General features: G+C 36.3%; 2 protein-coding genes and 1 pseudogene across 2 annotated transcripts; 2 read left to right on the forward strand and 1 right to left on the reverse strand.

Moving 5' to 3' along the window:
• Nucleotides 1-952: 952 nt before the first annotated feature.
• Nucleotides 953-1,900, forward strand: LOC149527465 (copper transporter 6 pseudogene; annotated as a pseudogene).
• A 2,163-nt stretch (nt 1,901-4,063) lies between these two features.
• LOC110412446 (copper transporter 6-like) lies at nt 4,064-4,770 on the forward strand. The gene has a single exon (XM_021422976.2). The coding sequence runs from the start codon at nt 4,229-4,231 to the stop codon at nt 4,706-4,708; it is 480 nt and encodes a 159-aa protein (XP_021278651.2). The 5' UTR covers nt 4,064-4,228; the 3' UTR covers nt 4,709-4,770.
• A 4,661-nt stretch (nt 4,771-9,431) lies between these two features.
• On the reverse strand, nt 9,432-13,436 carry LOC110411978 (G patch domain protein). Its single transcript, XM_021422362.2, has 5 exons — nt 11,344-13,436; nt 10,977-11,252; nt 10,584-10,890; nt 10,010-10,117; nt 9,432-9,919 (listed from the first exon to the last, which is right to left on the reverse strand). Exons 1-5 carry the CDS (start codon nt 11,641-11,643, stop codon nt 9,807-9,809), a joined length of 1,104 nt encoding a protein of 367 aa, XP_021278037.1. The 5' UTR covers nt 11,644-13,436; the 3' UTR covers nt 9,432-9,806.
• Nucleotides 13,437-15,708: the final 2,272 nt, after the last annotated feature.

Genomic DNA, 15,708 nt, shown 5'->3' on the forward strand with positions numbered 1-15,708 from the left:
AAAGGTCCAAATTCATATCAGATGCAAGCCGCAACATAGGGCGGAGTGATATTCACTTGGCCCAACACTCCTTTTTGGGCCTCTGTAAATTCGGAAGAAACACCCATCATTCCATTCCGTCATTGAACCATAAGTTTCCACTTTTAACCATCCAATAAGATATACATGAAGATAATTAGTGCAGTTTTTGGATAAAATTTTTAATTTTATTTAAAAAACTTGGCCCAAAAATATTTAAAGGTATGATAAATTGTTAACTATATAAAATTTCTGAATAATTTTTCTGATAAATTCTCTTTATATATTACGTAATATATCAATATTCAAATTCTATTCATTAATAAGTTTCAATTTTGAATTTAGTCATCATTTAATTATTTTCCTTTAAAATCTCACAAAGCAACACAATGCTTTTAGCCATTCTTTTACGGTAAAACTTTTGTGTTGAAGTGAGCTCTAAGTAATTGAAATGCTTAAGTTGAAGCAAGATGTACTCAAGGAACGTGATTGAGTCAACAATATGAACAACATCGTCACTTGATGAATCTTCTAAGGATTTAACCATGTAATTTCTAGCCTGTTGCACTTATCAGACCAACCCCACTTGTGGGCATAAACATCAAATCAGACCCCATTTGTGGGCAATTGGTAAGCTTGACCGTTTGGCACGTCTAAGGTACAAACAGGCTAATCCATCCTTTTCATGGACTTGACCTTTTTTGGCATCAAGCACACGGATTCCTCTTTAGCATTGAATCACAGCATGACTTGTAAAACCTCTCTTACCACCAATTTCCTCCAATATCCTGGATTAGCTTTTGGGTTATTGTGAACAGGGTTGTCTTTTCTTGACTATTCAATTGCAGGTCTTGAGAGCCCCCAGTCCCATTGACATGTACCGCACACAACACAAGTTCAAATGTACTATCAGTTCATTTAGAATTGCGTAACAGCAGCCTTGTTTATAAACCAAGCAAAATACAAGAGATTTTGCCGTTGCCACCACATCAAAAACCTCCCCCAAATCACAAAGCTCCCAAGTCTCCAGGCCCATACTCAGAGACAGAGATTCTAGAATTGAGAAAGAGCCATGGAGAATATGAATCATGACCCCATGCATGGCATGAACGACGAGCCAGCTGCTGGAGGGACGACGCAACACCACAGGATGATGATGCACATGACCTTCTTTTGGGGGAAAAACGCTGAGATTCTCTTCTCGGGATGGCCTGGCACAAGAACTGGCATGTATGTCTTGGCCCTGATTGTTGTCTTTGTGCTTGGTTTCATGGTTGAGTGGATCTCTCATTCCCAATTGATCAAGCCTGGCTCAACCCATGTGGGTGCTGGTGTTGTTCAGACTTTGCTGCATGCTTTGAGGGTTGGTCTTGCCTATCTGGTGATGCTGGCTGTCATGTCTTTCAATGGGGGTGTCCTCTTGGCTGCCGTGGCTGGGCATACTCTGGGGTTTTTGTTATTTGGCAGTAGAGTTTTCAAGAAATCCTCAGCCCCTGCCCCTGGAAAAACATCTGATCTTCCTCCTACAAGTTGTTGAATGCAAGAATAGATTTCAGTTTCTTCATGGTGGATTTGTCTCCTTTATTAGTCTCTTTTTTGTTTTTCTTCTTCTTCTTAAAGTACCCCTTCTTTCTTTATGAATCCATGCTATTATTTCTGAGAGTATTGTACACCTTATGCTTTTTTTTTTCTTTTAAGTTGGATTTGTTTGTCTTAATCTATGCTTTGCTCTGTATTTGTCTGTCAATTGATGAAAAGGAAATCTATAGATTGCTTAAGAAATAGGGATTCTTTTACCCATTTCTGTAAATTCTTAGCCTATTTGAGTGAATTTTAGTGGTTGTGAAAGATAAAAATAAAATAAAAAAGTTTGATTAAGTTATAGATTTTCTCCAAGCTATCACCTAAGTATGGAATTATCCATCAAATATTAATGGCTAGTGAATGTGAGGGGTCAATTGATTATTGATTCCAACCTTAAACCCAAGGATGGGATTTCATAAAAGCAACCAGCTGGAAGTTGCAATGTCAAGTCATTGTCAAAGGAGGCAACGCAATGCACCCAGGACCAACCCAAGTTGGGTTCCTGTCTCTCTTTTCACCCATCCCTGTTCCATTTAACTTCTACTCAAACTGATGCTATTCTTTTGCAATTAGCAGTGGGCACCAGAATCCTTAGATGATCATTTCTTTCATTTTGATTGTACTGTTCTTTAGACAAGAATGGTTGCTAACATGATATCAAAACCTCTCTTAAGGGATTTAAAGTTTAAATTCTAAATGATTCCATCTCTATATTACTATGTATATTCTTTTTATATATAAGTTTCTAGCACAAGATGCATAATGAACTTCTTCTTTATTCACGGTTTCAATGAGCAATTGCATGCAAATAGCATGTTAATGCTACTATTATTTTTTAGACACTCACATATGAAGTGTTTACCATTTGTTTAATTTTTTAAATATGCAACTTAAACTTTTTAAGTCAAATAATTCTTGATATACAAATATATCAATTTACTTGAAAAACTCTCTAATCACTCACCATACCTAATCAAATTCTCATATTTCTTTCCTATAAGCACATACAATTAATGTCTACACATGTGAATTTTAAAACTTTCTCCCTATATATGAATTGAACAAATGCCACTTCAAGCAAACCTATCAAATAAAGCCACTTTCCTATTTGTCCAAAGGCAATCAAGAAAATTTAGAAAAGAATCTTTACATTATTTCTCCAATGCTCGTATGTTGATTTCCATTTGTTTAAAGAAAAAGGAAAACAAGAAACAAATAGCATATAGTCACTTTCCATCATAATATATAGAAAACTTAGAACCGTAAGCCATGCATATTCCATCATGTAGTTTTTTTAGAAGAGGGTAATTAATGATCCAGTGTCAGAAGTATTATCTTGAAATAACTATATATATATATTTTTTTAAGAATTTGATGAGAAGGCAATAATAGTTGACCCTATCAGTAGCAGCCGTTCCATGGGAAAAAAAATATCTCTGGGAGCAAGACAAGGAACACTCCGTTGGCTTTATGAGATATAAGCAAGAAACGAATGGTTCCTAGCTATCCTCCTGGATCCCTCTCTGGCCGATGTCAAGCGGTTTGTGAAAGTGATATTTAAACCATTATATAATTTCTTCCCCTGTGTAATCCATTTGCCTAATTGACATGCCAAAATTCCAAAGTAGTTGACATTTTGGAAAACATAGATTGAATATCAAATTAATTCCCTTTTGGGTGGAGGGTGTTTTAGCTGTGAATGCATGTGCTCCACCATTAATTGCTACCAATCTTAATTAAAACGCTGCAGGTACGTACACTTCATTGAAAGGAGTTAAGGTTTCCAGTTTTGAGTCCAAACAAACAAGAATGGATTTCGTTTTGTTGGCTTCATGAGTTTAAGTCGGAATTAGATTCTTATTTATCAAACTTTGATCGATAATTTTGAATACATTTATAGTATTATCTGTTTATCTTATAAGATTCATTGGATAATTTGAATTGTACATGTGAACAGTGATAATAAACATATCGGGAAATATTTGATAAAAGAAATGGACAAGAAAGCTCTCCAAAAGCCGACAGTAATTGCATTATAGTCATAGATGTGCTAATCCGCCATAGACAGCAGCCAGTAAAAGAGAGATTAAAATTTCAAGGCGTTCTAAATGAGGGACAGGATGTTTTGTTAGACAGATATCATGAAACTTTTGCTGGCATTTTCAGTACAAGGTAGCACTGTAAGTGCTCGTAAACTCTTCTGGTTAAGAGCTAAGAACTCCAGTTGTCATCTTCTCATGTAGCTGGCTCTTAATTTGCATATATAGAAAGTAAGGGAGGATTTTTTGGATTTTATTTAATTATTATAACAAAAATCTGGGTCAATGGTCATTTTTGGAAAAGAAAATTATAAGTGGAACTTGCCATATGGGGACCAAGAAAATTAAAACGTGTACTACAAAATTTAACAGTACAATAAGGGTTAATGTACGATACAGATAATCATCCAAAAACCCTAATTTTTCGTCGATGTCCTTATAATCCTCCTCATTTTCCCAAATCCAACACTAATTTCCACCCACATTCCTGAACTTAAACTTGAGACGATTTTGTGCTTTTCTGTGTCTTAATTCCAATTGGAATTCCATCAAAATTAAATAAATTTTTACAGTTATCGTAGGTAGAAATGAATCATGATCATAGCATGGGAGGCATGGCACCAGCATCACAGTCAACCAATGGCACCTCCGGGATGCACCACCACCAGATGATGATGATGATGCATATGACCTTCTTCTGGGGCAAGAACGCCGAGATCCTCTTCTCAGGCTGGCCCGGCACTCGTGCCGGGATGTATGGATTAGCCTTGATATTGATCTTTGTACTTGCTTTCCTTGTTGAATGGCTCTCTCATTCTAATCACTTGATCAAGCGAGGATCGAGCAATGTCTCAGCTGGTCTTTTGCAAACGTTCTTGCATGCCATAAGGGTTGCTCTTGCTTATCTGGTGATGCTTGCTGTCATGTCTTTTAATGGTGGGGTGTTTCTTATGGCGGTTGCTGGCCATACCTTGGGGTTTTTGTTGTTTGGCAGTAGGATGTTCAAGAAAAAAACAGAAATGTTGTCTTATGAGAAAACCTCTGATCTTCCTCCTATGAGTTGCTGATGATCTATTCATTGTATCCTTCTGTCTTAAATTTCCAATTTCCAATACATTTTACTTTTATATATATCTTCACCCTCTTGTTATATTTCACTTTAGAACTTGTGAGATTTATCAGTCAATTCCTCAATGATATGTGTTATAGCTTGGTTCTTATTTCTTTGTCTGTTTGTGTGGGTGGGTTTGTGTTTTTCATCTTTTGTTGTCATGAAAATTCCCCAAAATTCTAAGGGCCCTCTTGCTTTTTCCATAATGCAACCGAAGTACCAGGAAAAAACAATTTTTCTGTTGTGATATTTTTCTTTTCAAATTCGATTGTAATATCTGACTCATAAAGATGAACACATGACCATGGGGATTGGATTCTGCAGGTATTAGATTCTGATCTTTTTTTCTTTTCCTCAAGAAAAGGAATAATAGAATGGTTTGCTCATTTTGGGAACATAAATTTCCATGTTCCATGGCTTGCTATCTTGTTGGTTTGGCAATGCTTTTAACATATCCCACCAGAATCTAAAACCCTACTGTCCAAGGGGTTGGACACTTGCATACCCTTTTCAAACGTATGAATCCTAATTAAGCATTTAAATCGAACGATTCTTTTGCCTATTTTCTTCATAGGGATCAATCATCTTTCAGTTCTTCATTAGTCTCCAGGGCTTTCCAGCAAAATCTAGGGCTTGCCCTTGTGTTTCATCAGTGGACCTGTAAAGTTCTAGTGCAAGCATTGAGCATTGACAGGCACGAGAGAACCGCAATTAAATTTTACAATAACTAGCCATCGAGAGGTTTCAATGCAAATTAAGATTTTTGTCTCAGTATCTGCCACACAAACATTATTCATCCTTTGATATTTTGGACATGGGTGTTCATGCCTTAGCTCAATGCCAGCAGCCTACTTCAACTAAAAACTTTCATTAGGCATTGGCCCTTAGGCTCCTTCCAGCGGATATCATCAACTTCTTCTCAGCTTTTTATTCACCCCAGCCACCAATTGGTCGAGAATTTAAGGTTTTCCAACGGTTCTACAACAACGCGCAGACAGGTTTAAAGAGGACAGGGCATACAACTGCATGGGTTAATTAAGGTGAACTCACCCACTTAATCCTAAATATATATTGGGCCTATTATTGATGTATAAACTATTTCTATCAACAGACAGAGCCCACAATTGACCACAAAATCTTTCTCTTCCACATAAAAAAACTAAAGAAGGTTTAAGCCCAATGAATCTATTATTAGTACTATATATCATTTATTATGCATAATTAGGGTAATGTCCTGAGAAGTTTGAGATTTAGAGTTCGAATGTTGAACTTCTAATGGGTACATCATTAATAAAATAAATACATAGAATGACTTTCTTTTAGGTAAGACAAGGAAGGGATTAAAAGTAAAAAAAAGTGGCATAAACTCTATAACAAGTCTTTGTAGTATATTGTTTTATTAACTAAACCCTCCATCTTTAATTACATTCTAATCAATCCTTAAGCTTCTATTTTGAGTCAAATTAACACTTTTGAGTAAATAAGAGTGTAGCCATCATTAGACCCAATAATAGTTGTTCTTTTTGCCACCATGACATATAATTCGGTTAGTTAATACGGCCACATGATAGAACCAAAATTTAGAATTATCAATTATTGATTGAATGACCTATTTAATTCAAAATAGAAATTTAAAGACTCATTTGAATGCAATAAAAAGTGAAAAATTTAGTTAAATAAAAAGAGATAGTATGTGAGTTTTTTTACATTTTAAGCAAAAAAAAAATGAAATTTTAACAAAAAACTCTGAAAATGGCTCCATTAGAATTGTGATTATCATTAGGCATATCCAAATGTGATAATATTACTATTTTCTATGTATACTTTCTTTTTTGGATTATAGATACTATTTACAATAAAGATTACAAATTGATATGGGAGTTCTAAATAATTATCTAAAGCACTTGCACAATGACATGCGAATTTTTTTTTTGAAAAATATTTATTAGTCTTGAGAACTATTATGTTAGTCCATGTCTTTTACTTAATTGACAAGAGATTCTCTATAACATAAAGACCTAGTATAGACAAAGAAAATTTATATAATTACAAAAGATAATTACTGCCCTAAATGCTGTTGACCATAATCTTAAGAGTTAATGTCATATTATAGGGTAGGGTAGACTGAAAATTTTGAATTTTCAACTATGTATTGAAAGTAGTAGGTTGATGAGACCCGGCAATATCCATCATGGCCCCACGAGAAGCTAGAACTCTAGTGACTGTAAAACTTATGATAGTCATAGTATTTTGTCATTGTCAAAAATGAACAGATAGGGGTCCTCCTCGTGTAACTCATTACAGCATGTATTAAATGTTAACCTGTAGAATCAGTCTACCCTATCCTCCATGGTTAGGTGGCTATATTTGAAGGGAAAAAAAAAAAACCCATGCAACCAGTCTCATGAATCCAACATTAAAGCTTAATGTGCATTAAGGTAAAAAAAAATTCTTCAAATTTACCACAGAGAGACAAAGTAAATAGCAAAAGTCACACGGCCTAATTTCAATTGACCAGTGAAGTATCGACTAGCTTTTATCTTACTTCAGGATCGTGACAAAGGGAGGACTGGACTCTCTTGGTCACAGGACCTGAGGTTGAAAAGAGCTCGCTAGGCACAAAAATTTCCACCAAGCTGCCATCCACTTGCCGTTTTGCTTGGTATATCTTTAGAACTTTTGATAGCTCATATATATCTGTTCTTGGGATTTGCTGTAGATGGCGTCTCGAGCGAGCAGCTCTGACTCTCATTATCTTCAGATTCAGCTTCATCCAGAAGAAGATAAAAAGATGGGAACAATTTCCAGCCGTGTCTCTCCTGGGTCAGTTGCCTGTTTATTGACCGCCCCCCATCAAATTCCACAATTAGAGGCAGTGGTCCCTATATTATTCTTTGTCTGGTGCAAAACGGGTAAATCAAATCAAGAAATTCCAACTTATATCCATCTTTTAACATGCCTCTGAAACCGCCTGGTATTACGGAGCCCTTCTTTTCCTTCTGAGAACTTCGCTGTTTGTAATGTTCTTTGCCAATTGACAGAACGTCTCTGCCTGACCAGTTCGCTCGATTTATTGCCAAGTAGTATTAGATATTCATTACTGTTTTGATGGGTCGTAGTAGACGCATGTATTCGTAAGATTAAGATCGTGTCCATGGTATTAATTAATCAAAAACATAACTTAATAGGCATGGAATCATCCGGGACCATTTGGCTGACAATTCCACACTCACTCCTGCTAAAGCATGAACTACTTCATTTGCCTCTCTCTCTGACATGACAAAAACTACAACAATTAGAACTTGAAGCTAGCTCGGTATTGAATTTCAACTCCGAATCGAATATCAACAAAGAATACAGCCCAGGATACAAGTGGAGTATCAGGATTCCATAGTTTGTACAAGTTGCTATTACAGCAAGTGTGTGCGGACAACAACATAACCCCATCACACAAACTTGCTGGGAATATTTGAAGCATAATAATCCGCAATTGCCCTACAAATTGCACGCCTTGAGCGATCAAAATACTTGAGTATGAATGCCTAATCGATCACTCCCATCATTACAAAATTTAACAATGCACCTTATCCCTATGTTGCCAGAAAGTGGCTTCATACGCATCACTAGGCAAAAAGAAAAAGCAACAGTTTCATCTTCCTCGTGTTGCTTTACCAGATTCAAAGTAAATAAAATGGAGTACCTTCATCAGAATGAAGATGGAATCACTTCAACATTTTCTTGGTACAATTTCGCTTAATATTTAGAAAAACATGCCCTGTATTGTACATGATAAGCATAAAAACGAGAGCATATTTAAAAAAAGAAAAGAATAAAAATGATATACGAAAGAATCTAACATGGTTACTAGATCCATCTATATAAGAGCAAATAATGTGGACCGAGTCGATTGATCGTGGAACGGACAGATTCTGACCCCACAAAACCAGAAGCAAACACATATTTCCACATGGAAGACTGAAAAATCAAGGTCCTCACCTTCCAACTTTCCCATACCAGTAGTATGGAGGGCGTAGACGGTCAGCACCAGATATAAACGAAAAACACAGCAAAAGGACAAAAGGGTGCACAAAGATTCTTGGCGGTAGCAAATCAGAAAACTACCCTGTCTTACCTGGTAAGCACCTAAAAAGGACAATCTTCTTTATGGAAGAAACTTGGATGATGGAAACTTTCCAGGTGAAAGTGATCTTCAACCTTATAGACTACATGGACCCAAACGGATTAATTAGTTTCTGCCTTTCTGGTCATACTGATACGTGCCTTTGATTTAAGGTTACAAGTGGTCCAAGTGGGTCTTGTGCTTTATGCTATATGAGTGAAAGGCACGAATTTGGTTTCTGGCATGGCAGTTTCTGTAGCGCCCCCTACCCCTAGAGCTTCATTTACGTTCATGTTCAAAAGTAAAATAAGGTGTTCACCAACTTGCATAAAACCATTTATGAAAGGTAGAAAGGCTAAATTTACTTAATGGTTCACTGAATCTTCACATTTTCATGAGATCCCTGTAAAATCAACATAATGAAGTTTTTCACTGATGCCAGAAAGTGATAAAAGGGCACAAAATAGAAGTGAATGCCATGATTGTTCCACTTTTGTTTCTGTTAGTTTCTATAATGTGGAAACGAAAGACTTTTCGATGAGATACCAAAGGAAGTTCATATTGCTGATAGCTGATTTTATTACAAGGATTTAAAGAAAGACATACTCAATAAGCTTACAAAGACTTGAGCCAGCCAGCCAGCCAGCCAGCCAGCTAGCCAGAGGAAACAAAGACTGTATGTATTTATTTTATTTGCCCATCTAACTTCAAACCCCAAAATTAGAAAAGGAAAAAAAATGAAAAATACATATTTCTTAACCGTATAAGTAATATTAGTTTGTCCTACTCTCAGTAGATTCCCTGTACTTGATCGCTGTGTCTTTTTTTTCTTTTCCTCTTTATTCTGCCTTGAACTTGTTCTGTTCCCTTCATTTAGCTTAAATGAAAAATTAGAAGTGAGAAGCAACCCCGTGTGCTTGAGAGGGTTCTCATTTTAATATGTCCATTCCTGAGGTAGACCAACGTCTTGATGGTTCAAAGCCGGCACCGTCCTGGGCTGGCGCTTTTGCTGTGAATACATGCTATTCCTCCCACTCACAGAAGCATCTGCATGGAATCAGAAAAAGGTTTTAAATTCAAATGTGAAGACAAAAGGCTTAACGATAATGTTGTTTTCTGGGGTGGTCAGTTAGCTACCGTGTTCAAGAGGGAAACCACTATTGAACCTTGATGGGACCCCTGTTTTCTCAAAGTGGAGCTTCAGGGCCTGAAGTACTCTTGCGGGAATCAGAACTGTGGCACATCCTGATCAAAACAGAATCCAGGTTTAAATATCTGGGAAGGGATATCTGTGTATACACTGACTAGCAAAATCCAAATCCACCAGGGTAAAAATACTATTAATTAAATTTACACCAAGTTTCTGCTGAAAGCAACATGCAAATGGAGTAAACCAGGAGGGGACCACGGGCGGGGAAGATTCCTGTTCGCATTGATCAAATCTTGGACACTAGCAAACGAGAAATATTTAGTTGATGAAAAGGAATCTCGGAACATGGGCATATAAACCAATTACCAGAATTCATAGTCAAAACTCGGAAACCAAACACAATAAAAATGCAAACTTAATCGGCAAATCGGATAGCTGATAGTTCCACTGAACATTTAACCACCCCAACAAATCAAACCAAACTTTTGCCTAAATCATAAAGCGACCCCAAGAACCTTTCAATTATTCTAAGATTATCACCAAAATGGAACACTTTTGAACCTTGTTTCTTGCGTGACTCACAAGGAGTTCCTATTCCACGAGGCAAGAAGACACCAGTCCCACAAGAACCATTTCTTGAACCGGATGCATTAAGGAAAACCGCCCTCATATCAGAACCGGCTTGTTGGTTGCTCTGTTGTTGTTGCTGCTGCTGCTGCTGCTGCTGCCGAGTATACCAGGGATTATTAGAGTCTGAGGCAGCTTTTTGGCCATTGTCACTGAAGACTCTCCCTTTGCTTTGATAATGTTTAACCCTTGGCTTTTGTTCCATTTGCTTCTGAGCTTGCTCTTGTTTAAGCCTGTGAAACTGTTATTTATAAGAAGTTAAATTAGTGCAATTTCATTACTAGTAAATATGTCTAGAAGAAAAAAACTAATGATATTCCTGCTTACTTGGATAGCTCTTATTTGATCATCAACAAGGGTTCGCTTTGATTGAAATCTAGCATATGGGTTACTCCTGGATACTTGGATTGACGTGGATGTGCTTATAAATCTCTCACCTTGGTTATATCTGGCTGTTTCTTCATTTATCTTCATCTTTTCAAAATTCCCAACCACAGGTGTCAATGGCGGAGATGGCCCCCTAGATGGCCCAACAGGACTATAAAGGTTCGACCAAAGCTGTGACCAGAGCGTTGATTCTGGTGAACCAGCCAAACCCCAGGACTAAAAAATCAAAAGAAAAAAAAAGATAAGTTTTTTTAACTAAAACTTTGAAGCCAAAATCGAATCTGTCATGACCAAGAAGAGGAAATACCTTTTCATGTTTATCTTCATCTTGAAGCATGTATTGAGCCATCTGGCGAGTCAACTCACCACTGTAATCGTCTTCCTCTTCACTGCTCTCTGTTGAGCTTGAACTCAGCTCAGAGCCAATAGGTGAACTAAACTCAGACCAGGAATCAGTTGAGCCAAATACATAATAAGAGGCGTTTTGGTTGATGGGTTTGTTGCTGCTACTGTTGCTGTTATCCAGTGAGAGACCATGAAGGTCTTGGGGAGTGAAAAACTGAGAAGGAAGCAATAACTCAGAGTTGTTTAGGTCAACGGCCATCATAAATGAATTACAAGTTTTGCCCTGTGAAATGGAACAGAAATCAGGTGAGGGGGTTGATGATTTGCTATTATGGATGTTGCTGGTTCGACAAGATACAATTATTATCTGGTGTCTCACGCATGTACTCAGAGAAAAAAAAAAGGGTAGAAAAGAAAAAAGGGGGGAAAGATAGGCAAAGAGAGAATCCTGTGGGACTTCTTAACTGATGTTATAAGGAACGGAAGTATGGAAGAGGATTTTTTTTAAGACAAAAACAGATTAAAAAAACCAAGACAACTTAGACATGACGAGTAAAGGACATGGGCACCAGGTCTAAGACTTCTCACAGTGTGTTTTTTGTGTTGTGTCTGTGCTATGTGGGCCCTAGTAGGTTGGACCGTACATTTGTCCAGCCATGTGATTGCAAACTCACCTGCCATTTGTTAGGGAGTTGCAGTTTGGTAAATTACCAAATTTGAGTAGTCTAGTCAGGGATGTTCACATGGTTTATGCAAAACTAATTGAGTTGTTAAACAGGTACAAATTTGGGTTTAATTAGGGGGCCAAGGGGCTTGTTGTTTCCTCAAACAAAAGAAAGGTTAATGTGGTTGACTGATGATTGCTCTTCTTCTGTCTTGACATTTAAAAGTATGAACACAATCATTTATTCCTTTGTTATCTACAACAAAGGCAAAGCATTGTTGAAAAGTTTGCCATTAACAAAGACCAGATAAGTTGGAGGTGGTTTATTTTGTGGACTTCTTTTCGATCTTTGGTTAGCTATTGAGCATTTATTTGTTCTTTTTCCTTTTTTTTTTGGGTGGGGGTTTAAGGTTTAGCTATTAGTCAACAAAACCTGCTGATTAATGGATTAGATGAGAATGAATAGACTGCATTGTTTTTAGATTTTGATCGGACAGGTTTGGCACTAAATTTTGGAGTTAGCTGAAATGGTAATTGAAAAATGATTGGAAAGAAAAAGAAACTATAAGTTATTTTGGAAAATCTACTTTAGCTTCCAGATCTTGTTGATATGCTGTCCAAACCTCCCTGCACATTTCTTTTCGATAAAATCTTCTCTGGAAACACAAGAAAGATCTCAAAGCAGATGCTCAAGTTAAGTGATTTGGCCTCAACTATGCCAACTTCATCTTATATAGCCTGATAGTCTTCAACTGGGTTTTTTTTTCAAGAGTTGAGGGGCTTGCCCAATGGATTAGGTGAGAATGAATGGATTGCATCGGCTTTAGATTTTGGTTGGACAAGTTTGGCACTAAACTTTGAAGTTAGCTGGAATGGTAATTGAAAAATGATTGGAAAGAAAAAGAAACTATAAGTTATTTTGGAAAATCCACTTTAGCTTCTAAATCTTACTAATATGCTGTCCAAACCTCTTTCCACATTTCTTTTCGATAAAATCTTCTTTGAAAACACAGAAAAGATCTCAAAACAGGTGCTCAAGTTAAATGATTCGGCCTCAACTATGCCAACTTCATCTTATTCAGCCCTATAGTATTCAGATGAGCTTTTTTTTCAAGAGTTGGGGGGTTTGCCTAATGGATTCAGGGAGAATGAATGGACTGCATCGATTTTAGATTTTGGTCGAACAGGTTTGGCACTAAATTTTGGAGTTAGTTGGAATGGTAATTGAAAAATGATTGAAAAGAAAAAGAAACTATAAGTTATTTTGAAAAATTCACTTTAGCTTCCAGATCTTGCTGATATGCTGTCAAAACCTCCGGCGCATTTCTTTTTGATAAAATTTTCCCTGGAAACACAGAAAAGATCTCAAAGTAGGTGCTCAAGTGAAGTGATTCGGCTTCAACTATGCCAACTTCATCTTATTCAACCTTATAGTTTTCAACTGGGTTCTTTTTTCAAGAGTTGGGGGGCTTGTCCAATGGATTAGGTAAGAATGAATGGACTGCATCGATTTTAGATTTTGGTTAGACAGGTTTGGCACTAAATTTTAGAGTTAGCTGGAATGGTAATTGAAAAATGATTGGAAAGAAAAAAAACTATAAATTATTCTGAAAAATCCACTTTAGCTTCCAGATCTTGCTGATATGCTATCCAAACCTCCCTGAACATTTCTTTTCGATAAAATCTTTTCTGGAAACACAAAAAATATCTCAAAGCAGGTGCTCAAGTTAAGTGATTCGGCCTAAACTATGCCAACTTCATCTTATTCAGCCCTATAGTCTTCAGTTGGGCTCTTTTTTCAAGAGTTGGGGGGCTTGCCCAATGGATTAGGTGAGAATGAATGGACTGCTTCGGTTTTAGATTTTGGTTGGACAGGTTTGGCACTAAATTTTAGAGTTAACTGGAATGGTAATTGAAAAATGATTGGAAAGAAAAAGAAACTATAAGTTATTCTAGAAAACCCATTTTAGCTTCCAGATCTTGCTGATATGCTATCCAAACCTCCTTGCACATTTCTTTTCGATAAAATCTTCTCTAGAAACATAGAAAAGATCTCAAAGCAAGTGCTCAAGTTAAATGATTTGGCCTAAACTATGCCAACTTCATCTTATTCAACCTTATAATCTTCAGCTGGGCTCTTTTTTCAAGAGTTGGTGGGCTTGCCCAGATTATAGACTCAAGACCAACACTTGGAGTTTTCTTGGGCCAAAATCTACGGCCTAAACCCAAACTTCTCCCATAAATGGTTTGTCATTTTTTCACCAGAAGGATGTGGGATTTCAATAAAAGAGATCCAAATTCCTCTTTTAAGAAGATGACATTTACTGCATTAGTATAGGTATGATAGCATAAACTTCACTATCATAATCTAAGTTTATCATGTTGTTCAAAACAAATATGTTTTGCAATAAATATGGAATGAGCTGAATGTCGGTTGGGGGCTTTATTTGGCAGTGCATGGTTCATGACTACTTTTGCTCTCTATCTCTAGAAAGCCTACATGAGTTTAGAGTTTAACAAGATGTCAGCTAAAATTTTATTACGCAAGTATACATATCGAATAGAAAGTATATTAGCAAGTAGAGTGTCGATCCCATAGAGAATTGATCTAAAATTTTACGAAGTACTAAAATTAAAACAATTTAGTTTTATTCAAATAATTAAAATGTGAATTCTAATTGAACTAAAAATTACTCAACTAAAATTAATTTAATTAAAAATTAAAACAACAAGATAATTGGGCAAACAACAAATCAAACAAGCATAGGATTACAATATCCCTCACATTTCATCTAAATCTTATCTTTTTTCCTTAACTTATTTCAATGGTTTGAATTGCTAACCTAGATTCTTAAATTATTTATAAAGGTCTCCCGACTTATCTTATAAAAATATCTATTTTAACTAAAACACTATATCCGTATGTGAATTGAAATTAAAACAGACTCATTAAGTTTAGGCTTTTTAATCTGGCTACATATGACCTATAGGTATATCCTTATCCTATACGCAAATCAATTAATATGATCATATGCTATCCCAATTTTAGTCTACACTAAACTCCCTTTTCCAAGTTTGTTTAGATTCCTAAATCAATTTAATTGGTGGCTAAGCAATTAAAAGCATTAAGAACAAATTGAAATAAACAATTCAAATCCCATTAAAGATAAGTAAGAAAGAGGTTAAAAGTTAGATTACATGTGAGTTCAATTGCAATCCTAGAAAAATAATTTAGCTCATAATATCTAATAAAAACAATATCCAAAGAAATTTAGCCATGAATCCAAGTTAAAGAAAAGAAAGAAAACTAATAGTTAGAGCTTTGTGATCTTGATTCTCCCTCCAATTTTTTTGTTTTCTTACTTTGTTCTTAGCTTCAAATCTCCAGAGGAGTTGCTTGCTACCTCTTCCTCAAAATCTCTGAAAAAGGTCCCTTAAATAGGTTCCAAATAACCTAATTTCTAAAATCCCGTCAACTTCTTTTATGTTTGGAAAGTCACCCAGCACTGCGGCGCTACTTCTCCAGCGTTGCAGCGTTGAGCTCTCTGAAAATTTGTATGTGTTGTATATGTGCTTCCTTTCATCCACGCTGTAGCCTTGTTCTCCCCACGCTGTGGCAGTCTATCAATTTCAAACGTGAATTTAACTATGATATGATTCGAA

This window comes from Theobroma umbraticum, unplaced genomic scaffold (assembly GCF_002168275.2).
Source record: "Theobroma umbraticum cultivar Fairchild unplaced genomic scaffold, ASM216827v3 scaffold_95.0, whole genome shotgun sequence".
Lineage (NCBI taxonomy): Eukaryota > Viridiplantae > Streptophyta > Magnoliopsida > Malvales > Malvaceae > Theobroma > Theobroma umbraticum.